Source organism: Hemitrygon akajei, chromosome 18 (genome assembly GCF_048418815.1).
Source record: "Hemitrygon akajei chromosome 18, sHemAka1.3, whole genome shotgun sequence".
In the NCBI taxonomy this organism is placed as follows: domain Eukaryota; kingdom Metazoa; phylum Chordata; class Chondrichthyes; order Myliobatiformes; family Dasyatidae; genus Hemitrygon; species Hemitrygon akajei.
The window spans coordinates 21,959,281-21,985,955 of NC_133141.1; the positions used below are offsets into that span (position 1 = coordinate 21,959,281).

At 41.8% G+C, this 26,675-nt stretch overlaps 2 protein-coding genes across 2 annotated transcripts in view; both read left to right on the forward strand.

The window, feature by feature from the left end:
• Positions 1–8,216, forward strand: part of bloc1s1 (biogenesis of lysosomal organelles complex-1, subunit 1) — a 114,291-nt gene extending 106,075 nt beyond the window's left edge. The window contains exon 4 of the mRNA XM_073071055.1: positions 6,802–8,216. Coding sequence (XP_072927156.1) covers positions 6,802–6,909 — 108 coding nt within the window. The 3' untranslated portion in view covers positions 6,910–8,216. The remainder of the gene's footprint in view (positions 1–6,801) is intronic.
• Positions 1–26,675, forward strand: part of rdh5 (retinol dehydrogenase 5 (11-cis/9-cis)) — a 79,785-nt gene that overhangs the window by 4,103 nt on the left and 49,007 nt on the right. The gene's annotated exons all lie outside the window — the stretch shown is intronic.

Here is a 26,675-nt window from a genome sequence, read left to right on the forward strand (position 1 = left end):
CTAATGCCAGGGTAGAATCAAGATAGTTTAGATTTAGACATATGGGCTCTATGAACAGTCTTAAACTGTAAGAGGCAATGGCGAGCACAAAGGGAGGTTGAGTTAACCGATTTGAGAACTGAGTCCCAGCTCTCCTCGGATAAGGAGATATTTAAATCCTGCTCCCAGGCCATTTTAATTTTATCCACAGGGGCCCGTCGTAAGGCTGCTAGTTTATCTCGGATAATTGAAATTAAACCTTTACCTAGTGGATTAATGGAAAGAAATAGGTCCATAGCATTTTTCGCAGGCATTTCAGGAAAGTTAGGAATTAAAGGAGCAGTAAAGTGCCGGATTTGGAGATATCTGAAAAAGTGAGCATTAGGCAGGTTGAACTTAACGGAGAGCTGCTGAAAAGAAGCGAAGCGATTATCAATGAAGAGATCTTCAAAATGTCTAATGCCCTTCCTGTACCAAACATGGAATGCTGAATCGTACGTAGTAGGTAAAAAAAAAAGGTGATTATGTGCGACAGGGCTAGAAACGGAAAACCCCTGGAAACCATAGCATTTCCTGAACTGAGCCCATATAATGAATTTCTTTTGAAATGTTATCAGTAAGCTTTGCTTGGCTCAGTAAGTTACACACTTCATACTCACCTAAACCCTCATACTTTGCTAAAGGCAAAATGCACTTGATAGAAATTGTTAGCGTGTGATATCTGTGTGTGACCCTGTAAACATGTAAACTTAGTGTGCCACAACTGAGCATGTTGTGCAGGTTGTTTATTCTCTTATAATTTTCCTTGGTGTGGTTATTGTGTGGAACGATGGGAGAGGGGTGGTTTAATTTACACAATTGTCTTCTAATTGTGGGAACAGGGCATTAAGTGGATCTGATTTCTGGCATAATGCCAAGTTCATTTTGACTATAGTCAGTAAAGAAATGTTAAACCTTGAAGTAATGAGGTGCTATATCTTTCCAACAGCTGTCAGAGAGACTGTTGCCGCCGTCAGTCTGCAACAACATAATCACTTAATTATTCCAGGTTAATGACTATCACCACTGATATCCTATGTCACTGAGTTGAATTTCCATTAGTAGGTTGTCAGCAACTTGGAATGCTTTGTGCTGGACTGAGTTTTCTACTGGGTGATATAGTCACTGCTCTCTTGTAATTCCTTGCCATATTGCAGTGGTTTTACTGGATGGTAGTAACATCTGCCAAGTAAATCTGTGTCTTCAAAAGTCTTGTCCTTTCCACCTTCTGGTAGTTTAGTAATATAACGACTGAAGTACAGTGTAATATTAAAAATGAGAAAGGCTGCTCAAGCTTGCATGCAGCATTAGGTTGGTAAACTATTTTCATTTTGGTATTTTGTGCAAATCACCGGATGATGCATGTAAACGGACAGGTTTGGAGATCATGCTGATGCACTCTGTTCATTTTCCAAAGACATTCAAATATCTTGTGCCAAATGTTCTACTGAAGCAGGACAAAACAAGTATGCTGTTTGCCTCTGATCAACAGCTCACACCTGTGAGTATGAAGGGATCGATCTCATAAGGGTCTAGGCTCGCTACAGATGCTTTAATTATTTTCAGCTCCCCAGCTGCTGCTCAAAGCAACTGGATGAACAGCCTTTATCTTTAATGTTGAGTTTTTGAAGTTGCTCAGTCCTCAATAATCGCATTTCACAGGAGCTGCTCTTTTTTTTTAAATGGGAAGTGTAGCTCAGTATATAGGAGGTTTTATATTTTTGGAATTTTCATCCTTCCAACTTGTTTTGCTTGAATGATCAGTTCTATAAGATAATACTCTGCCAATCATGTTGATTTAATAAGTGAGATTATTCAGGATGATGTGGCTTCATCATGTACCAGAACTGTGCAAATCTGCATGCAGACAGTTGGCATTGACACCCACTAGGAAGTCTGTTTTAGTGTGAATCATGATTTTGTAAATTCTTTACCACTTCGTGCTCTTGTAAAACATTTGCTAAATATTTAGAGAGAATACATTGAGAATGATAAATGTAACCCTCCTTTTAGAAAATGAAAAGAATGCAAATAACATTAACTGTATGATCATTCAGATATATTTCCTACAATTTAATTAAAATGTGAAAAATCCTAATACTTGTGTAGTTCTTCCTCATTTTATAATGCCCATCATTTAACAGCTTCTGAGATTTTTTGAAACTATTTTGTGAGTTTTTTTTTTAAATCCTTGGTTGGGAAAACTATTGAGTAACTAATTAAGTGCTTTAAAAAATAGAAACAGTTTTCTTTTGCTATCACTGATTTATGGTCCTGAATTTTTGCTCTCAGCAGCATCCTGGTTGTTAACCTCCAATTCCTGGAGAGCTGCTACCCTAATTCCAAGGAATTTTCAGGCAGTCTCAAGCTGTACCCCAGCATGGGTCAGTCAGTGCTCCGGGGAGAAAGGCAGAAAATTAGGTGGAGAAAAAACAAAACCTCTAAGTTATCATTACTGAATTAATGCAGAGCTCAGCACCATCTGCTGGCTTGTGGAGAGAAATCAATGATACTATGATCCTGGCAAATCAGTTGATTATAGCCATCTTGTGTTACTTTTGAAAAGAATCAGTGTTTTCATGGAGACATGCTTGTCCAGGATCATGGGAAAACCATTTGTCATTTTGTCTGAGTGTGATGTGTAAGTGATACAATAAAATCTTCATTGTGTTTCACAAACTATTTATTTATTTAGCGATACTTCATGGAATAGGCCCTTCTGGTCCTTTGAGCCACTCCGCCCCAGCAACCTCCAACAAATCTGATTAACCGTAACCTGATCACGGGACAATTACAGTGACCAGTCAACCTACCTGGTACAACTTTGATCTGTGGGAAGAAACCGGAGAAAACCCATGCATTCCATGGGGAGGACATCCAGGGACTACTAACAGAATGGTGCTGGAATTGAACTCCGAACTCTGGGACGCCCCGAGTTGAAATAGCATTGCGCTAACTGCTACGCTACCGTGACGCCCTATTGCATTTCACAGATCTGCGGTTATTCTTAAATCGATTTTTATTCTACTGATAGTTTTTTTTAAGGTCACTTGTGTCACATGGGATTAAAGCCAGGGCACTTTTTCCTTTGCTGAAATAATTTTTCAGTCCTTCTATAAGCAGTAATCTACTATCAAGTTTGCCTTTAAATAAAAGAACTTGGGTGTCAGAAACGTAAACAAATCAGTGACTTTGAAAATGCAATTACTGTTGTTAGTTATGTCAGATTTGTGCATATTAAGATTTGACAGAGTACAGAGATGAATGGCCAGTGAATTTTGTCTTTGGTGTTGATTGTGGTAGAAATAATGACCAGAGCATTGGGATTATTCATGTTAATCTTCCATTAGGCTGTTGGAACCTTTTTAAAGACAAAACAATGTTCACTTTAACATTTTACCTCAAAGAGGGTGCCTCAAGTAGTACTTCAATGCTGTTTTGAAATGTCAGCCAGGTCTTTACTAAAGTCTTAGAGTAGAAATCCATTGCTTTCTGTTGTCAAAAGGCCATTTTTAACTAGCAGCAGATGGGAGTACGGTACAGTGCAGAAACAAACCCTGAAGGAGGGTTTCAGCTCAAGTCTCAAGTCACTTTATGACTTGACCTTCATTGACCATCTGTATCTGAAACAGGTTGGAGTTTTGACAGGTAGGTGTACTAGGGCAGAAACAAGGACTGGGATGAATGTGTGAGGATGGTGGAGACCCAACTGAACAGTTGTCAGAACAAAATTAACCCCAGGCAGGGCCTTTGGTTGAAGATGATGTTGGGAGTGAAAAGCCTGACGGATAGAATTCTGAATTGGCCAAGGTCAAAGTGTTAACTCTGGGCAAACCTGACACAAGGAATCAAATCTCACAGAAGAATTGGAGGGTGTCGTGTTTCTGATGGATGACCAGATGTCTAATCCTGTTTACTTCCCATTGTTTGCTGAAGGGGAGGTAGGTTTCCAATGACACATCTACAACTGAAAACATTAACAGGCAGTTTAGCCATGAAGGCAACGCAGTAGCTCCTAATCCTGTCAACATATACACAATACCATAAATCTTCTTAAAATTGCACCTATTGGCATAATAACAGCAATAATAGTGTAAAAACCTGCTGACAAACTTATCTTTAACCAGCAGAGTTAATACATCTTGCCTTGAGTTTTGAAGGCCAGATAGAACATTCTGCTGGTATTACATAGTGAACATTCTAGGCACAGATTATTTTCTTGGCACAGGTTCATTGATAACCCTATCAAGCTTTTTCCCTCTGACGATCTGTAATTTTGAAAATTCATTTTGCCAACTGATAATTTTTTTTTAGCATAACAGTTGCGTGGAGTAGTCTTGTGACTATCACATAAGTAGCCAAAGGCCTGATACTCAGGGTGATAACATACCCAAGCCAATAAATTTATTGTGTACTAGTTCTGTCAAGCATGCCCCTCCACAGTATGAATTGAATGCATGAAACCTGCTCATAAAGTTCCTGCTATTGTCAAGTTCATCTGTGGTCTGCTTAAGGTTTTGATTGATTCACTATTGCAACTCAGCTTTAATATTCTGTAGCCATAAATAAAAACCTTGCCAAAATGCAGGCACTTAGCCTTTTTAAAAGATTTCAAATGCTTGTCTACCACTGACTATTTGGTCAGCTGTAGCACTGACTCTCCTTTCCAGTGTCCCACCTCTGTTAAAACTGGGGGTAGTAAATTGGAAGTAGGTTGTGATTGTGTTTTGGAGGGGTAAAAACTTCACCCTCATTACCCACGCCTCCCTTCCCTTTGAAGTGATTGTGAAGTTGTGACGGAGGGGGTTGTAGATATAATGCAAGACTTTTGGGATCAAGAGAAGGAGAAAGCATTTTGCAGAATTGAAGGCTCTTTAAAGCTCTTTAAATGATTAAAGCAGAGATCAGTTCTCTGCTTCAATCACTTAAAGAATAAATTAATCTGAGGATAGTTCGGATGGTTGAAGGCAAATGGAATAATAGTATGTGGCATTTATTCATACAAACTAGATGCTTAGAAATTCTAGCATACCCTGAAGAGTATGGTAGAACAGCATAAATGCCATGGGACAATGAGTACTTCAATCATCCTCTATACTGCAGGCTAGAGAATGGAAAATTATTAGAATTCATGTTCTTTAATTTAAAAAAGGAACTCTGTTATTCAAATTGTGATCTGCTGCAAAGCATGGAAGTGCAAAAGAATTTGGGTATCCCAGTGCTTGATTGGCAAAGGGTTAGTATTCAGATACAGCGAGCAATCAGAAAAGCTAACAATGCTCCTGTTTATGGCTGGGGAAATTGAATACAAAAATAGGGAGGTTATGCTTGAATTACATAGGATATTAACAAGACATTATTTTGTCCTTTATTTAGAATGCTGAGGGCTCAAGATCTACTCTAGCATATAAATTTGGCTGCAGTGCAGGAGTGTTTGAGGTTTTGCAGCATTAGAGGTGCCATCTTAATTGGTAATGTCTCCAGGCACTTCTAGTTATGTGAACATTCTGCTCTCTAACATGTCTGTCAAAGATCCCACGGCTTCATTCTCAATAATTGCAAGGAGGATCTCCCCTGAGGTCCTAGTTCTGGTCAATGTTTACCCTCTTGTCGACTTTACTAAAATAAATATTGGCTATTTGTTGAACCTTTGTTAAGTTGGCAACTGCACTTGCAGACTTAAGATATGTACTTGATAGGCAAGTACTTTGGGGCATCCTGCCGATGTGAAATAGTTTTTTAGCATAAGTGTCTAGGGCACTAGATGTCGTGAATGACAAAGATGTGGCAGGATAATGACAACATTGGTTACTTCCTACAGCATCAAAATTCTAATTGACTCTTCAGTCACATGAGACAATGGGCATTGGATATTCTCGCATTGGTAAATGCCCAGATGTGGTTGCAGAAGAACTCTTGTATCATGCTGAGGCACTTGTCAGTGTGGTTGAGGCTGGCAAGAAGGGAATGGCACTTCACTTGTACATCTGTAATGGTGGTGAAGGAAAGGGAAGTGATCAGAAGGGGGAAGGAAGAATTAGGTCAGTGCTTGAGAAGTGGGGAAAGAGAAACAAGGATGGTGACTACACCACCATGTGTGGGTGAGAGAGCAGAGGCTTGGGATGATTGCAGAATTTGAGGAGGGATGCAGATTGAGAAGTTGAAGGACCCTACTAGGTATTGAAAGTGATTGATGGGATGCATTTAATGGGGTTGGGCTTGTACCTTACTTGCCTGTAGGCCCTTGCAGGTTAGGACTGCAGGGGGAAGACTATATTGTCCCACAAGCTTGGGTGCACCAGGACAGTATAGACCAAGTTCCTTCACACTCCTCCAAAAAGAGCAACAGGGAATGAGACTATCCCTTGGACACCAATGCAGAAATTGCATAAAGGTCACAAGTTTGCCTGGTGACAGGAGTTGCCCTCTTAAACAATGAGTGATGTGAAACAACCCAGGAATTGTCAGTATAATGTTTCACTTCAGAAGAAATCAATTTTCATTTTGCTGAATACTGTGGGATGGGGGTGGGGGAGGAGGAAACCAACACAATGCAATTGACAAGACCTTCCTTCTGGAGGGAAAGGCTGGCATCTCTAGAGGCTGCGCAAAAACTGCCTACATGAAAATTTACTTAAAACAAGACTGTAAGTGGCAGCTGATCAAAAATTCCATTAAGATAAAACTGTATTTGATTCTGCAAGGACAAAGGGTCATAGGTTAACAAAATGACTTGAGCAGCAAGCAGATATTGATCCTGCTGAAAACCTGTTTTCTCCCCAGGAAATTGGTGATGTGGAGAACTGGGCAAGAAGTATTGAGATGGACATGAGGACTATCGCCACTGCCCTAGAGTATGTCTATAAAGGACAACTACAACCTGCAACGTGATGCTTCGTTTGTGGATCAAGAAATGGGCACTTTCTGAGGAAGAAATGGAATCGCCTTCAGAAAATAAAGCTGCAATTCTAAACACAAGCTTTGTAAAACAAGATTTCCAATAGGAAGAATGCAGTAAGACTGGAATGCCCTTAATTCTAATGAAGATGAGAACTATACATATTCCTCCCACTGTGATGACTGTTAGCTACAATAACCTGAAAATGAATGTGCTTATGCAGGGCTCAATGCATTTCCCTGAGTGTAATAGTCCAGAAACTAGAATGTTCATATTAAAATCCCTGCAGGCCTATTTCATATTTGACTGCAAAAATGATGGGTGCCTTTTCCAGTTGTTAACTTTGTTTTAAAATAAATACATCCCTGAGTATTAGTGGTAGAAATATTCAGTGAAATGCTGCCTTTCTGAAAAGAATATTATTGCAATTTAATTAATTCCCTTTACAAACCCTATCCTCGGCCAAACATTTTGCAACGTGTGCTGGTGTGCTGTGTAATACTGTAATTGTTTGCCAAATAAAGGTTATTATTGCTCTTCATTATTACAATTTATTAATGGAATAATGTCAGTTGCCAGTTAATAATTGTTTCTCTACCTTTTGATTCCATTGTCATGCTGACACATTCCTTGCCAGACCAGTCAATGTTGATGCTAATTCTTCTTGAAATGCATTGGTGATATATGTCCTCATTCACCAACTTGTCTGTTGCATCAGTTGCTTTTTTTTGCAATGCACTGTATATTTAGTGGCCACTTTATTAGGTATAGGAGTGGAACCCGGTGTGTGGTCTTCTGTTGCTGTAGCTCTTCTATTGCAAGGTTTGACATATTATGCAATTAGAGGTGCTTTTCTGCACACCACTGTTCTAACATGTAGTTATTTGAGTTCCTGTCACCTTCTTGTCAGCTTGAACCAGTCTGGCCATTCTTTGATCTCTCTCATTAGCAAGGTGTTTTTGCCCACAAAGCTGCACTCACTGAATGTGTTTTATTTCTTGCACCATTCTCTGTAAACTCTAGAGACTGCTGGGTGTGACACTCCCAGGAGATCAGCAGTTTCTGAGATACTCTGTCCACCCTGTCTGGCACCAACAATCATTCCACAGTCAAAGTCACTTAGATCACATTTCTTCCCCATTCTGATGTTTGGTCTGAATGACAACTGAACCTATTGACTATGTCAGCGTGCTTTTATGTATTGAGTTGCTGCCACATGATTAACTGATTAGATATTTGCATTAATGAGCTGGTGTACAAGTGTACCTAATAAAGTGACCACTGAGTGTATTAACTTTAATGTCCAGTCTCTTGTGCTGGTGGCCTTCTGCTTTCTGTTCTTACTGGAGTACACATCAGCTATTTGGTTGTATCCCCTCATTACATTCTGACATTCCACAGAATGTGCCGTCCAACATAATGTAAAATTTTTAATGAGCCAAATTCAATAGAGAGCCATGGCTCTGTTCCACCCAGAAGGAGAAGTGTTTACCAGCATCAATGATGCTTTCAAATGAATTATTAAAAAATTACTAGTCTGTGTGCATATTTAATAAAGTAAGATGATGACTAATCCTTCAATTTAAATGACTTAATTTGTTGATTGTTGCATGCCATTTGGATATTGTCCATCAGGGTTAAGTTCAAAGTAGAGTTCAATGTGCATGCATTACTATGAAGCACGTTGAAGCAAAATATCTACCCCATGAACCCTGGTCTGTGTGCAACATGTTTGGGAGTGATCCTGTATTCTCAAATTTCGAAACCTTGTATAATGTTACTTCCTCCAGGTCATTAACATAAATCATGAACAATTGTGGGTGAAGAACTAATGTCTGCAGTACTCCACTAGTTACCTCCTTCCTGTCTGCAAGGGACCTAGATATTCCAACTCTGCTTTCCATGTGACAGCCATTCTAACACACTTCATCCAATACCTGAGCTCTTTAATGCACCAGCCTCTTTTGGGGCACCTTGTCAAAGACCTTTCAGGAAATCTAAATGCACTAAATCTACAGATTTCCCTTTATCGACACTCTGTTACACCCTCAAAGAATTTGAGCAAATTTGTCAAAGTTCAAAGTGAATTTATTATCAAAGTACATATATGTCACCATATTACTACCCTGAGATTCATTTTCTTGTGGGCATTCACAGTAAGTATAAAGAAGCAATAGAATCAATGAAAAACTGCACAAGGCAGAGATTGACGAACAACCAATGTGCAAAAGAAAAACTGCAAATACAAAAATAAAAGAAATATTAATAAGAAATAGCATAGGCAATAGATATAAAGAACATAAGTTGTAGAGTCCTTAAAAGTGAGCCCGTAGGTTGTGGAATCAGTTCAGTGTTGGGGTGAGTGAAATTATCCTGTCTGGTTCAAGAACCTGATGGTTAAGGGGTAATAACTGTTCCTGAACCTGGCGGTGTGGGACTTGAGGTTCCTGTATCTCCTTCCTGATGGTAGCAGCAAGTAGAGAGCATAGCCTGGGTGATGGGGGTCCCTGATGATGGATGCTGCTTTCCTGTGACAGTGCTCCATGAAGATTTGCTCAGTGGTGGAGAGGGCTTTACTGTGATGGACTGGGCTGTCTCTACTACTTTTTGTAAGTTTTTTCTGCTCAAGGGCATTAGAATATTCATGCCAAGCCGTGATGCAGCCAATCAGTATACTCTTCACTACACACCTAGTTTGTCAAAGTTTTAGATGACATGCTGTAACTGCGCAAACTTCTGCCATGCCTTTTTTTGTAATGTCCCTTGCGTGCTGGGCCCAGGACAGATCCTCTGAAATGATAACGTCAAGGAATTTAAAGTTGCTGATTTTCTCTACCTACTATACCCTAATGAGGACTGGCTCATGGACCTTCCTCCTGTAGTCAATAATCAGCTCTTTGGTCTTGCTGACATTGAGGGAGAGGTATCCAACCAGATTTTCAATCTCCCTCCTATATGCTGATTCATCACCACCTTTTATTCTGCCCACAACAGTGGTGTCATCAGCAAACTTAAATATGACATTGAAGCTGTACATAGCCTCATAGTCATAAGTATAAAGCAAGTAGACCAGGGAGCTAAGCACACAGGCTGGTGAACCTGTCCTGATGGAGATTGTGGAGGAGATGTTCCTAATCTGAACTGACTGGGGTCTGCAAGTGAGGAAATCGAGGATCCGGTTACACAAGTAAGTATTGAGGTTTAGGTCTTGGCACTTATTGATGAGTTTTGAGGGGATGATATTGTTGAAAGCAGAACTATATTCAAGGAATAGCATCTTGATGTATGGATCTTCACTGTCTAGATGTTCCAGGGTTGGGTGATGAGGCAATGAAATGCCATCTGCTGTTGACCTGTTATGACTAAGCAAATCAGAACAGAACCAAGTCACTTCTCAGACAGGAGTTGATGTGTTTGGTCACCAATCTCTCAAAGCACTTCATCACAGTTGGATGTAAGTGCTACTGGACGATAGTCATTGAGGCAGATTACCATGTTCTTCTTGAGCACTGGTAGAATAGAAGCCTGCTTGAAGCAGTTGAGTACCTCAGACTGCCAAAAGGAGGGGTTAAAGATATCAGTGAACACTCCAGCCAGTTGAATAGCACAGGTCTTCAGTACTTGGCCAGGTACCTCGTCTGGGCTAGATGCTTTCTGTGAATTCACCCTTCTGAAGGATGCTTGCACATCAATCTCAGAGACTGAAATCACGGGGTCATCGAGGGCTGTGGGAGTTCGTGATAGTTTCTCCATATTTTGGAGGTCAAATTGAGTTTGAAAGGCATTGAGGTCATCTGGGATTTGAAACTTTGTTTTCACATATGTCGCTTGGTTTCACTTATTAGGAGGTGCCACAGCCGTCAAGCATCCTTCTGTGATTCAAGTTTGGTCCAGAATTAGCATTTCACATGTGAGAAAGATTTTCAGAGGTCGTACCTAGACCTCTTAGATATTACTTGGTTTCCAGACCTGAATTCCACTGATCTGGCCCTCGGCAGATGTGGATCTCATAGTTCATCCAGGGCTTCTGGTTGGGGAAGACACTGAATGATTTTATGAGGACACACTCATCCATGATTGTCCTTTTAAAGTCTGTGATAACCATGGATCCTTGCTGACCATCCCTGAACATGGCCCAGTCCACTGACTCAAAGCAATCAGTCAGTGTTCCTTTGCCTCCCGCAACCACCTCTTTGTTGTCCTTGCCTCTGGAGCCTTGCTCTGTAGCTTGTGCATGTAAGCAGGCAAGGAAATGGACGATCAGATGATCAGATTTCCTGAAAGGTGTTCCAGGGATCAAACAGTAGGCAAGACCACTACATCTGAGCACCACAGAGAGTTTATCCTGAAACACAGACCCCCACCTTTTGCCTTCCAATGTATTGAGTAGCCCTTGGGCTTGACTGCCACATCCAGTTTGTCCAAGATGAGCCATGTCTCCATGAAGCAGAGAATGCAGCAATCCCTCATTTTCCCTGATGCAGTAATGTTGCCCTTAGGTCCTCAATCTTGTTTTCCAGTGACTGTACATTTGCTAACAAAGTACTGGGTAGAGGAAGTTTTACACCCCACTGTTTGTTTATATTCCACTTTCCTAAGTGATTAGTTATTTCCTCTTTATTGTTGACTCTAAGATCTTGCTGATGATAGCTGTTAAACTAATTGGCTTGTATTTCCCTGGCCTTCTCCAGTTTTGAACAAGATTGTCACATTGCCTCTATACTAACCTCCTGTACTCTCCCAGAGTTGTGAGAATTTTCAACCAATGGTTCAACTACATTCACGTCCACTTTTTCTAAAATTCTAGCATGAAGTTTATGAGGTCCTAGTAACTTGTCTGCCTTTAGCCCCTACTCTGAGTTCCTTCAATTGAATTCAATTGAGATTCTTGTGAATTGTAACATGGTTTTTTAAATTCCACCATTTGATATCTTAAGGATATTGTGAAGACAGATGGAAAAATTTTGTTAAACATAATTGCCATAATTTTCTGTCCTTAATTCACTTCCGTTCTCCAAGGGCCCTGTATTTACCTTATTCACACTCTCCCTTGTTGTATATCCATAGAAACCTTGACTTTTTTTGTACTACATGCAAGTTTTCTCTCAATTTATTTTCTCCCTTCTTATGATCTTAAATACTATTTATTCACTATTTGCTTTTGGACTAATTATAACCCAGCTTGAAAGTTCTTTTTGTCTTCTAGCTGTAAGCATCCATTAAAAGACAATTGTGGGTATCTTCAATGCAGTTTCCTTTTACATAACCTGATAAAATACCAGTGAATTGAGAATCTAGAAGGGATACAGTTCACAACTCTTTAATAATAGATGGTATTAGTATTAATTAACTATCATTTTTCTGGCTTCTCCTATAACGTAGAATGTCCTGGCAGTCAAGTAGTTGAAGCAAAAGCCTGTAGGTGCCAGAAATCTAAAATTGAAAAAACAAAATGTTGAACTTGAATGGCCTGTGTGTCCCAAAACAAATGTTTGTGTTTCAGTATCATTTGTTCATTTAAATTTCAAACAAAGTAGTTTTAAATAGCCCATTTCCCTACAGATGATTTTGGTGTCTCAATTTTGAGAGACACTTGATTGTGTCCCTGAGAGACCAGAATCATTCAGTTCTGTCTACTGTCTATGGGCTATGTAAAATAGTACCTGCTTTCAGGTTTTTAATCAAGAACCAAAAAAACCGCAGCATAAAAGCAGGAACACTCTATAACTAACAGTACCTACTCAATCCCATTTCCCTTTTTATTGCTTTTTTCCCTTTTTTTTCCAAATACTTATCCAGTCTCATTTGAAAAAGTAGTCCTTGGTTCAATACGATAAAGCATTCCATTTCATAGTTACGGAGTCGTACAACACAGGAATAAGCTCTTCAGACCAATGTCTATGCTGACCTTTTGGCCCAGTTCCACTAATCCCATTTGCCCGCATTAGATCCATATCCTTCTATGCCTTTGTAAATATGAAACATATCATCATAACTTTTATATTCTATGCCCTGACCTGTGAACACAAGCATGCCATATGCCTTCTTCACTATCCTACCTATCTGTGTTGCCACTTGCAGAGAACTGTGGATTTGGACACCGAGGTGTTTCTGTTCAGCTACATTCCTTAGTCCCCTACCATTTACTGTATATGTTCTCCCTATTTGACTTCCCTAAATGCAACACTTGCTCTTGTTGGAATTAAATTCTATTTGCCAATTCTGCACCCAACTTTACATTTGATATGAGGTGGAGTGGGGTGAGAAGAATTTATAAATATTGAAACACTTAAAACAGAAGTGTGTGTGTCTCTCTCTCTCTCTCTCCCTCTTCCCTCTCTTCCCCCACTCTTCCTCTCCCCCTCCCTCCTCCTCCATACTCTTTAATGTCTTATGTGTCAGATACATGTAAACCTCCTTACATATATTCAGCAGCTTGGCCTCCACTGCCCTTTGTGATCACGAGTTTCACATTCACCACTTTAATTCTCTATCACAGTCCCACTCTGATGTCTAGGTCTGTGGCTCCTGCACTGTTACAATAAGACCCAATGCAACCTTGAGGAACAGCATTTCATCTTCTGTCTGGACACATTGCAACCTTCTCAACTCAAACTGAACTCTACAATTTTAGGTAAGCTGCTTTCTGACTGTATCATTCATGTGATATTGACTCAGGTTTGTTGTTACCTCCTCGGAAGTGGAGGACACGTCTAACTTGATTTGCCAGGCATGTCTTCATGCTCTGCATTTCACAACTCCCATATTTTTTTCTATATTCTCACTCTCTAACTGCTCCCAATCACTCATTGGTCCAATAACCTTATTTATAGCTTAATTTCACAGTCACCCTGGTACCTTATCAGTGACATACCCCACCCTCAATACCCCTATGGCTTATCAAGCTTCTTTTGTCCCCTTTTCAGTTTTGGTAAAGGGTTTTCAACCTGAAATGTTGACTCTTTCTCTTCTCACAGTTGGGGTGAGGCCAACATCTTCACTTCTGCTCTGTTTTAAGTGTCGTTTTTTGTAATCCCTTTGTGCACAGAGCTCCATTCGTCACCAGACTCCCTTTACTCTAGGAAAAAGATTTTACCTTGTATCTTATCACAATGCAGTAACATGGGAAGCTCCCATAAGTAGAAAGGGTGAATAACTATCTACTATGTGTAATCTGAGATTAAATACAATTATTATTGCATGTACCAAGGTACAGTGAAGAGCTTGTCTTGCAAACTGTTTAAATAGATCAAATCATTATACAGTACACTGGGGTAGAACAAGGTAAAACAGAAACAGAATGGAGAATGAAGTGTAACAGCTACAGAGAAAGTGCAGTGTAGGTAGACAATAAAGTGCAAGATAATAACTAGGTAGATTGTGAGCTCGAGTCCATCTTATTGTACTAGGAAAGCATTCAATAGTCTTATAATAGCAGGGTAGAAAATGTCTTTGATCCTAGTGGTATGTAATTTCAGGCTTTTATATCTTTTGCCTTAAAGGAGAAGGGAAAAAGAAAGAATGTCCGGGGTGGGTCGATGTATTACTGAGGCAGTGAGAAGTCCATGGATGAGAGGCTGGTTTCTGTGATGCAATGACAACTCTGCAGTTTCTTGTGGTCATGAGCAGTGCATGGCAAGCTGTGATGCATCCAGATAAGATGCTTTCTATGGTGCTTTGATCAAAGTTGGTGAAGGCCAAAGGGAGCATCCCAAATTCCTTTAGCCTCTTGAGGAAGTAGAGGTGTTGGTGAGCTGTCTTGGCCATAGCATCTACATGATTGGTTCAGGACAGGCTATTGGTGATGTTCACACCAAGGAACTTGAAGCTCTCAACTCCCCGAACCTCAGCACTGCTAATCCAGAAAGGGATAACTTTTCTGTAAAGATTTCTTGATGGAATTTTTTCATCTATCCAAGCCAGGAGATAGGACTTAATATTTCATGCAACGTAGCAGCACTCCCCTCACTATTGGAGAGACGTGAGTAAATTATCTGTTGAAGTCCTGCAGTAGAGTTTGTGCCTGCAACCTTCAATTTAAAGGTAAGATTACTACCAACTGAGCAAGCCTGCAGTGCTAAAGCAAGTGTGGGACAATTTCCTACATGACTGAGACCCTGAATAATTAGTGCTGATGAGGAGATACCTCATTGAAACTTAGCAACTATTGAAAGGCCTGGATAGAGTGGACATGGAGAGGATGCTTCCATTAGTAGACTAAGATCCAAGGGCACAGCCTCAGAATAAAGCAACTTCCCTTTAAAACTTAAATGAGAAGGAATTTCTTCAGCCAGATAGTAGTAAATCTGTGGAATTCGTTTCCACAGAGGGCAGTGGAGGCCAAGTCATTGGAAGGATGTAAAGCAGAGATTGATAGGTTTTTAATTAGTACGGAGACTTTAAAAAGGAAGGGGACTTGCAACGGTTGTTTTTTGAATTGGGACAAGAAGGCAGCATGAGAGCTAAATTCTGAAGGAAGGCAGTTTTTAAAAAACGACTTCAAGTACAAGAAGGGTGAGACTGTGCAGGCGCGTGATGTAGACAGGACAGCGCAGAGAGTTTAAAAAGAAGACCATCCTATACAGCGGGCAGCAGAGTGTAGGGCTTTGGCTGAATGGGCTTAGGTGGTAACAGGAAGAGGCGAGAGCGAGGCACCAACTCTATTTTTCCCCTTGGTGAATCAGCCCGGACAGATGGAGGAACAGCAGGGCTCACACAGCTAACGGTACGAGCTAACGGTTTAAAAAGTTTGTGTGTTTGGTGAGGTAAGTGGGTGAGTAGACTTGTTTTTCCTTGTTTCATTCCTGTAGAATTAGGTAGCATGTCTGCAGGGTTAGTGCTTTATTCAGGGGGTCAGATGTGGAAATCCTGGGAGACCTCCAGCCTCCCTGATGGCCACATCTGCGCCAGGTGCACCGAGATGCAGCTCCTCGGAGACCATGTTAGGGATCTGGAGCTGCAGCTTGATGACCTACTGCTTATTAGGGAAAGTGAAGAGGTGATAGACAGGAGCTACAGGGAGGTAGTCATCCCTAGGCTGCAGGGGTCAGAAAACTGGGTGACTGTCAGGAGAGGGAAGGGAAATGCCCGGATAGTGGAGAGCACCCCTGTGGCTGCCCCCCTCAGCAACAAGTGTATCGTTTCGGATGCTGTTGAGGGGGATGACCTGACAGGGGACGGCCACGGTGACCGGGTCTCTGGCACTGAGCCTGGCGCTGTTGTGCAGGAGGGAAGGAGGGAATAAGGGAGAAGAGGAATGCGGTAGTCATAGGGGATTCCATAGTCAGGGGAACAGACAGGAGATTCTGTGAGCCTGATAGAGATACCCGCATGGTGTGCTGCCTCCCAGGTGCCAGGGTACAGGATGTCTCGGATCGGGTCCAGAATATTCTGAAGGGAGAGGGCGAGCAGCCAGCTGTCTTGGTACATGTTGGTACCAATGACATAGATAGGAAAAGGGAGGAGGTCCTGAAGAGAGATTTCTGGGAGTTAGGAATGAAGCTGAGAAGCAGGACCTCCAGGGTAGTAATCTCAGGATTGCTACCTGTGCCACTTGCTAGCGAGGGCAAGAATAGTAGAATCAGGCAGATGAATGCATGGCTGAGAGACTGGGGCAGGGGGCAGGGCTTCAGATTCTTGGATCATTGGGATCTCTTCTGGGGGAAGTATGACCTGTTCAAAAAGCATGGGTTACACCTGAACCCGAAGGGGACCAATATCCTGGCAGGAAGGTTTAATAGAGCTGTTAGGGAGGGTTTAAACTAATTTGGCAGGAGGATGGGAACTGAAATGATAGAGCAGAGGAGGGGGAAAACAGAAATAAATCTAAGATAGTGAGCAGTAAAGATGTCAGGAAGGACAGGCAGGTGATGGGGCAAATTTGCAGCCATTGGGATGAGTTGCAGTGCAATCAAAGCAAAAAGTACCAAATACTGGACTTAAGGTGTTATACTTAAATGCACTCAGCATAAGGAATAAAGTGGATGATCTTGTCGTACAGCTACAGATTGGCAGGTATGATGTGGCCATCACTGAGACGTGGCTAAATGATGCATGTCTCTGGGAGCTGAACGTCCAAGGATACATGGTGTATCGGAAGGATAGGCAGGTAGGCAGAGGGGATGGCGTGGCTTTATTGGTAAGAAATGATGTTAAATCATTACAAAGAGATGACATAGGATCGGAAGGTACAGAATCTTTATGGGTTGAGCTAAGAAATTGCGGGGGTAAAAGGACCCTGATGGCAGTTATATACAGGCCTCCTAACAGCTGCAGTGATGTGGACTACAAATTACAACAGGAAATAGAAAAGGCTTGCCAGAAGGGCAGTGTTATGATAATTGTGGGGGATTTCAACATGCGAGTGGATTTGGAAAATCAGGTCGGCACTGGATCTCAAGAGAGAGAATTTGTAGAATGTCTACGAGATGGCTTTTTAGAACAGCTTGTTGTTGAGCCCACTAGGGGATCGGCTGTGCTGGATTGGGTATTGTGTAATGAACCAGAGGTGTTTAGAGAGATGGAGGTGAAGGAACCCTTAGGAGGCAGTGATCATAACATGATTGAGTTCACTGTGAAATTTGAGAAAGAGAAGCCGAAATCCGATGTGTTGGTACTTCAGTGGAGTTAAGGAAATTACAGTGGCATGAGAGAGGAACTGGCCAAGGTTGACTGGAAAGGGACACTAGCGGGAAGGACGGCAGAGCAGCAGTGGCTGGAGTTTATGCGAGAAGTGAGGAAGATATATTCCAAAAAAGAAGAAATTTTCAAATGGAAAAAGGATGCAACGTGACTGACAAGAGAAGTCAGGGCCAAAGTAAAAGCAACAGAGAGGGCATACAAGGAAACAAAAATTAGTGGGAAGACAGAGGATTGGGAAGTTTTTAAAAGCTTACAAAAGGGAACTAAGAAGGTCATTAAGAGGGAAAAGGTGAACTATGAAAGGAAGCTAGCAAATAATATCAAAGAGGATACTAAAAGCTTTTTCAAGTATATAAAGAATAAAAGACAGGTGAGAGTAGATATAGGACCGATAGAAAATGATGCTGGAGAAATTGTAATGGGAGATAATGAGATGGTGGAGGAACTGAACAAGTATTTTGCATCAGTCTTCACTGAGGAAGACATCAGCATTATACTGGCCACCCAAGGGTGTCAGGGAAGAGAAGTGTGCACAGTCACAATTATGGCAGAGAAAGTACTCAGGAAGCTGAATAGTCTAAGGGTAGATAAACCTCCCGGACCAGATGGAATGCACCCTCGTGTTCTGAAGGAAGTAGCAGTGGAGATTGCGGAGGCATTAGCAATGATCTTTCAAAATTCAATAGATTCTGGCCTGGTTCCGGAGGACTGGAAGATTGCAAATGTCACTCTGCTTTTTAAGAAGGGGGCAAGGAAGCAAAAAGGAAACTATAGACCTGTTAGCTTGACATTGGTGGTTGGGAAGTTGTTGGAGTCGATTGTCAAGGATGAGGTTACGGAGTACCTGGAGGCATATGACAAGATAGGCCGAACTCAGCATGGTTTCCTTAAAGGAAAATCCTGCCTGACAAACCTAGTGCAATTTTTTGAGGAAATTACAAGTAGGCTAGACAAGAGAGATGCAGTGGATGGTGTGTGTTTGGATTTTCAGAAGGTCTTTGACAAGGTGCCTCACATGAGGGTGCTAAACAAGATCAGAGCCCATGGAATTATTGGAAAGTTACATACAAGGATAGAGCATTGGCTGATTGGCAGGAAACAGAGAGTGGGAATAAAGGGATCCCATTCTAGTTAGCTGCCAGTTACCAGTGGTGTTCCATAGGGGTCCGTGGTGGGGCAGCTTCTTTTTACGTTGTATATCAATGATTTGGATTATGGAATAGATGGCTTAGTGACTTAATTTTACTGATGATACAAAGCTAGGTGGAGGTGTCAGTAGTGCTGAGGAAACAGAGAGTCTGCAGAGAGACTTGGATAGATTGGGAGAATGGGCAAAGAATTGGCAAATGAAATACAATGTTGGAAAGTGTATGGTCATGCACTTTGGTAGAAGAAATAAACGGGCAGACTATTATTTAAATGGAGAGAGAATTCAAAGTTCTGAGATGCAACAGGACTTGGGAGTCCTCGTGCAGGATACCCTTGAGGTTAACCTCCAAGTTGAATTGGTTGTGAAGAAGGCAAATGCAATGTTAGCATTCATTTCTAGAGGAATAGAATATAAGAGCAGGGATGTGATGTTGAGGCTCTATAAGGCACTGGTAAGACCTCACTTGGAGTACTGTGTGCAGTTTTGGGCTCCTTGTTTAAGAAAGGATGTGCTGACATTGGAGAGGGTTCAGAGAAGATTCACTAGAATGATTCTGGGAATGAGAGGGTTAACATATGAGGAACGTTTGACCGCTCTTGGACTGTACTCCTTGGAGTTTAGAAGAATGAGGGGGGACCTCATAGAAACATTTCGAATGTTAAAAGGCATGGACAGAGTGGATGTGGCAAAGTTGTTTCCCATGGTGGGGGAGTCGAGTACGAGAGGGCATGACTTAAGGATTGAAGGGCACCCATTCAGAATGGAGATGCGAAGAAATTTTTTTAGCCAGAGGGTGGTGAATCTGTGGAATTTGTTGCCACGGGCAGCAGTGGAAGCCAAGTCATTGGGTGTATTTAAGGCCGAGATTGATAGGTATCTGAGTAGCCGGGGCATCAAAGGGTATGGTGAAAAGGCGGGGAAGTGGGACTAAATGGGAGAATGGATCAGCTCATGATAAAATGGCAGAGCAGTCTCGATGGGCTGAATGGCCGACTTCTGTTTCTTTGTCTTATGGGCTAAAGGTTACAGGGAAAAGATGGGGGAATGATGGAAATACCTGTCTGGGTACTAAAGATCTGTGCTAATCAATTGGCTACAGGGTTCATGGACAACTTCAACCTCTCACTTCAGGAAACTGAGGTGCCCACCTGCTTCAAACAGGCTTCATTCATGCTGGTGCCCAAGAAAAACATGGGAAACTGCCTCAATGACTACTGTCTACATCCACTGTACTTACATCCACTTTGATGAAGTGCTTTGAGAGGTTGGTCATGAAGCATATCAACTCTTGGCTAAGGGGTGACTTGGATCTGTTCCAATTTGCCTACCGTCACAAAAGGTCAATTCCAGATGCCTGTTCAATGGTTCTTTACTCAGCTCTGGAATACCCAGACAATGCAGATACATACATCAGGATGCTCTTCATTGGCTATACCTCATCTTTCAACATTAACATTTGTTCAAAACTCATCACTAAGCTGTGAGACCTGAGCCTTGATACCTCCCTGTGCAAGAAGATCCTTGATTTTTTCCAGTGGAAATCCTGGTTTGACCTTCCGAAGTGCAATCATTCCTCCAACTGGTCCAAATCCCTCTGCAAGCTTTGAAAACCTTCCTCACTGTCCATTACACCTCCAATCTTTGTATCATCAGCAAATTTTCTGATCCAATTTGCCACATTATCATCCAGATCATTAATATAGATGACAAATAACAATGGACCCAGCACTGATCCCTGTGGCACACCACTAGTCACAGGCCTCTGCTCAGAGTAGCAATCCTCCACTACCACTCTCTGGCTTCTTCCATTGAGCCAATGTCTAATCCAATTTACTACCTCTCCATGCATACCTAGCGACTGAATCTTCCTAACTAACCTCCCATGCGGGACCTTGTCAAAGGCCTTACTGAAGTCCATGTAGACAACATCCACTGCCTTCCTTTCATCCACTTTCCTGGTAACTTCCTCAAAAAACTCTAACAGATTGGTTAAACATGACCTACCACGCACAAAGCTATGCTGACTTTTTCTGATATGTCCCTGTCTATCCAAATACTTGTAGATCATATCTCTTAGTATTCCTTCCAATAATTTACCTACTACCGATGTCAAACTTACTGGCCTATAATTTCCCAGCTTACTTTTTGAGCCTTTTTTAAACAACGGAACTACATGAGCTATCCCCCAATCCTCCGGCACCTGACCCGTGGATATCGACATTTTAAATATTTCTGCAGGGCATAAATCAAGGGGAGAGAACACCCTCCTGTGGCACACTAATCAACATAAATCGACATAATAGTGTTGAAACTAATCTAACATAAATCGAGGAAAGTGGTGGATACAGCCCAGTCGATCATAGGCAAAGTTTTGGGCACTGCCACAAGAAAGCAGCATTCATCATCGAAGGCATCCACCATCTAGGCTATGCCCTCTTCTCACTATTAACATTGGTCAGGAGGTACATGAGCCTTATGTCCCACACCACCAGGTTCAGGAACAGTTATTACCCTACAAACATCAGGTTCCTGAACTAGGATGGGTAACTTCATTTATCACAACTCTGAACTGCTTCTCTGACTTGCAGACTCATTTTCAGGGACTCTATACAACTCATGTTCTCAGTGTTATATTTTTTATTTGCTCAGTTCTCTTCTTTTGCACATTGGTTGTTTCAGTCTTTTTATGTGTGGTTGTTTATAGATTCCATTGTACTACTTTATTTTTACTGTAATCAGGATGCTCTTCATCGATGACAGCTCAAAACAAATCAATAAGCTTCAAGACCTTGGCCTCAATACCTCCTTGTGCAATTGGATCCTCGATTTCCTCACTTGCAGACCCGAGTGAGTTTGGATCGGCAACAACATCTCCTCCATCAACACAGGTGCACCACAAACCCTCTCCTTGCTTTATACTTATGACTGTGTAACTAAGCACAGTTCCAATGCCATATTTAAGTTTGCTGATGACACCACTTTTGTAGACTGAATCAAAGGTGGTGACAAATCAGCATATAGGAGGGAGATTGATGATTGCCCTCACCCCAACCTCCCGCCACCCACCGGGGATAGGGTTCCTCTTGTCCTCACCTACCACCCCACCAGCCTCTGTGTCCAGTACTTAATTCTCTGCAACTTCCACCACCTCTAACGGGATCCCACCACCAAGCACATCTCTTCCCCCCCCCCCCCCCGCCACTTCCTGCTTGCTGCAGGGATCGCTCCCTACATGACTCTCTTGTTCATTCGTCCCTCCCTACTGATCTCTCTCCTGGCACTTATCCTTGCGAGTGGAAGAAGTGCTTCACCTGCCCCTACACCTCCTCCCCCACTACCATTCAGAACCCCAATCAGTCCTTCCAGGTGAGGTGGCACTTCACCTCTGAGTCTTTTGGGGTCATCCACTGTGTCCTGTGCTCCCAGTGTTGCCTCCTGTATATCAGTGAGACCCAACGTAGATTGGAAGACCGCTTCGCCGAGCATCTACGCTCCATCCACCAGAAAAAGTGGGATTTCCCGGTGGCCACCATTTTAATTCCACTTCCCATTCCCATTCCAACATGTCAATCCACAGCCTCCTCTACTGCCTCGATGAGGCCACACTCAGGTTGGAGGAGAGCAACACCTTATATTCTGTCTGGGTAGCCTCTATCCTGATGGCATGAACATCGATATCTCGAACTTCCAGTAATGACCCCCTAGCTCCTTCACCACTCCCCATTCGCTTTTCCCTCTCTCAGCTTATCTCCTTGCCTGCTCATCACCTTGCTCTGGTGCTCCTCCCCCTCTTCTTTCTTCCATGGTCTTCCGTCCTCTCCTATCAGACTCTGCCTTCTCCTGCCCTGTATCTCTTTCACCAAACAACTTCCCAGCTCTTTACTTCACTCCTCCCCTCCCGGTTTCACCTATCACCTTGTGTTTCTCCCTCCCCTCACCCCACCTTCTAACTCTGACACCTCATTTTTTTTCTCCAGTCCCACTGAAGGGTCTCGGCCTGATGGGTCAACTGTACTCTTTTCCATAGATGCTGCCTGACCTGCTGAGTTCCTCTAGTATTTTGTGTGTGTTGCTTGGATTTCCAGCATCTGCAGATTTTCTCTTGTTTGTCACTTAACATCAATTTGTTTTGCACTGGGTCTCACAGAACTGATGGGGAATGACTTTCCTTTTAATTCCCTCCTGGAGCCACATGGAAACCTGACATTAAAGGCCAGGAAGTTTTCTGAATGCTTCTTATCTGACAGCAAATAGTTGCATTGAATCAGCAGAGATTTGCATCCCTATGGACTAGTAGTTTAAAGGAAGCGTTTTGCTATTAGGTTGGGAAGCTTTGTTTCAGAACAAAATACTTGGCAGTGAGTAACCAAAAAAGCGGATGCAAGAATGACCTTATTCACCATCCTGTGCACATGCACACACACACCAAGTTCCTCTTTCACTCTGAAAACACAGAATGGTTGCCAATGTTGTTTTCATTGAAATATCATCATTCAACTTTATCTGGCTGATGCATTGTAAGTGATTAAAATTTCTACGTGGAACGAAGAGAATGGCCAAGTGTATCAGCCGTGTAACTGAAAAGTGTGTGCACTTTGTTGCAAGCTGGAACCCTGTCCTCCTGAATGTAGTTCTCCATGGATGTGATGATCCAATTGTCCCGGAACACTATAATTTTGTTTGATTTTCAGTGTTCAGTAAATGAGATTTCATGCTGGAGTGGTTTAGTTTCAGCATTTAAGTTATTTCCCTCCTTGATATTAACTGTATTGTCAAACAGAGGTCTTAGCCGCCCTTCTCCTCCCCTACACTGCCTCTCCCACTGCCCTTCAGTGTGACATTGACTTACACTGAAACAAAGAGCAAAGCTTTGATACCTGGTCTGTACTAAATTAGCCCATATCAAATGTAACAGATTTGGTATTAGACAGACAGACATACTTTATTGATCCCGAGGGAAATTGGGTTTCGTTACAGCCACACCAACCAAGAATAGTGTAGAAATATAGCAATATAAAACCATAAATAATTAAATAATAAAAAGTAAATTATGCCATGGAAATAAGTCCAGGACCAGCCTATTGGCTCAGGGTGTCTGACACTCCGAGGGAGGAGTTGTAAAGTTTGATGGCCACAGGCAGGAATGATTTCCTATGACGCTCAGTGTTACATCTCGGTGGAATGAGTCTCTGGCTGAATGTACTCCTGTGCCTAACCAGTACATTATGGAGTGGATGGGAGTCATTGTCCAAGATGGCATGCAACTTGGACAGCATCCTCTTTTCAGACACCACCGTCAGAGAGTCCAGTTCCACCCCCACAACATCACTGGCCTTACGAATGAGTTTGTTGATTCTGTTGGTGTCTGCTACCCTCAGCCTGCTGCCCCAGCACACAACAGCAAACATGATAGCACTGGCCACCACAGACTCGTAAGAACATCCTCAGCATCGTCCGGCAGATGTTAAAGGACCTCAGTCTCCTCAGGAAGTAGAGATGGCTCTGACCCTTCTTGTAGACAGCCTCAGTGTTCTTTGACCAGTCCAGTTTAAAGTCCCCACACTTGTCTAATATGTTAGCACAACTTTTCAGGACTGCTTGAGATCTTTAAATCTTACTTGGTATTCACAGTAACACAGTGTATGGAGCTACTACTGCGCACCTCCCAGAGATCTGGGTTTGATCCTGTGGAGTCTGCATGTTCTCCCTGTACTACGTGTGCTCCAGTTTCCTGCCACATCCCAAAGATGTGTGGGTCAGTGGGATAATTGTCTGCTGTAAATTGCCCTTTGTGTCTAGATGAGTGGAACTGGGAGGAGTTGACAGGAATGTAGAGAGAACAGAACCCAATCAGTTAGGATTGATTCATTGGCTTGATGGCCAGTGCAGACTCAATGGGCTGAAGGGTTTGTTTGCATACTGTAGTATTCTATTATTCTATATTTAGTTTCCTCTCATTTTCATATTTTACTAACTACTGAATTTACTGAAATTTAAGGTGTGTTTGTATGAGAATACTCAGGTATATTTTTGGAGGACTGGGATTTAGAATCAGAAAAGTTCCTGAGTGTGGTGTCTGGGTCAGCAGCGCCACTAATTGGCGGTTAACAGTTATTGCAGTTCCATGCTTGAAGATATTTCCTGATAAATTTCTATTTGAAAATTGCCATTTTGTTTTTGCAAAGAGGAACTGAGATCTATTGTATTTATGGATCCTATCATTTGAATTATATGTTTTTATATGTTTTTAAAAACATATGTTTATGTTTAAAAACATTGTTAGAACAATGAATCATGAAGGAGGTAAAAGGGCAGCCAGGATTTCCAGTGCTGATTATAACCCTTGCTGAAAAGTGTACGTGCAAGATATTGGGTGAAAATAGGATCTAGTTTAGCCAGCATGCCTTTCATGAACCAATAGCTATCAATACTTACTGAGTGTTAGATTCAAGTATTGCCTAGTTTATGAGTTTCATACAGGCTCAAGACTGAGAAGAGAAAGGCATGTCTGACTAATAATCTTTATAAACACACCAATGCTATGCCAGTATCTTATAGGGCTTGTGAGTTGACATTACTTCTAATAATTTTCTAACCAGAGCTTATGGGCTGTCATCTGACCACTTACAAATATTTTAGAATTTTTAAATCTGCTACATTGTTCTGCGATCATGTCTGTTCATAAGTGTATGTTATACTGCATAAGTGCACAGGGTAATGTATAAACTTGTCCACTGTTTTCTCTCCATCCCAATGCATATACTCATTAACAATACTATTTATGTATTCTTCTCCAGCCGTTCATAGTCAATAATTCTCCAGCCAGCATAATCAATGAAGGTTGACAGGCGGAACTTTTGCATCTGTTGGATACTGGTGATTACAGTGAAGAACAAGGCATAAAACTTGTTGCTTACAACTGGCTATTAAGTGTTACAAGAGCAAAGAATGAACAAAGAATAAGAAAAGAACAAAGAAGTTGTGCTCGTCTTATACAAAAACTAGCTCAGACTGGAGTGATAACAACATGCCAATGAGCATAGGAAAGATCCAACTATGAGAAAAACAACAATTTTACTCTCTAATCTAACTCATTGTTGATGTTCATTACATTCAGGGTAATTCTTCATTTACAATCCTCATCTCTTACCAAAAATTAATTTTACTCTTTTAAACTGTTCTGTAGTCAGCTTCCAGTGTTGTATTAAATCACATTCCAGACATACAAAAATAGAAGTTAACTTTTACCATCCGCAGATGGGCAGGAGGTGACTGATGGGTGGGTGGTTTGTGAGGTGGTGACCTCCTTTCATGCTTACTCTGAACCTCCGTGTGATCCTGATGCATGGACTGAAGGTTCCCAATCCCATCCAGAATGCTCCTTCCTCACTTGGAATGGGGCTGGGTCAGGGATTACCAGGAACCTGTGGGGACATTGCATTTCCTCAAGAAGGCTTGGAGCTCATTGATGAAACATTTTTACTGTCCATCTGGTAATCTCACAGCCAGCCCATATGTCTGATTATTCTATCCAGTCAACTAATCCCTACACAAATTAGTTATTACATTTGGGTTCTTATAGTTTCCTTATGAACTGGATCTGGTGGATAAGTTGCTTTCACACTTTTGAAAGACACAAGTTACTTTCCTAACAGCAGCTAGAGAGTTTAAATTCAGTTCATTAAGTAATCAGTCTTTCAAAAAAGTCACTTGACTTGCTAATGAACCTAGCTGCTTTATTAATGTCCTTCAGAGAAGGAGGCCTTCCACCTTTAACTGCCAGTATGTGACCTTTACCTGCCAGTGATGTCCTTCAGGGAAAGAGGCCTTCCATCTTTAACTGCCCTCTGAAATCACCTCAGAATCCAATCAGTTGTATCAAAATTATTACTTTGAAGAAACTGAAACCAATCTGACAATCAATTGCTGACCCAGACATTGGAGTCAAACATGGTCAATTCACTCTCA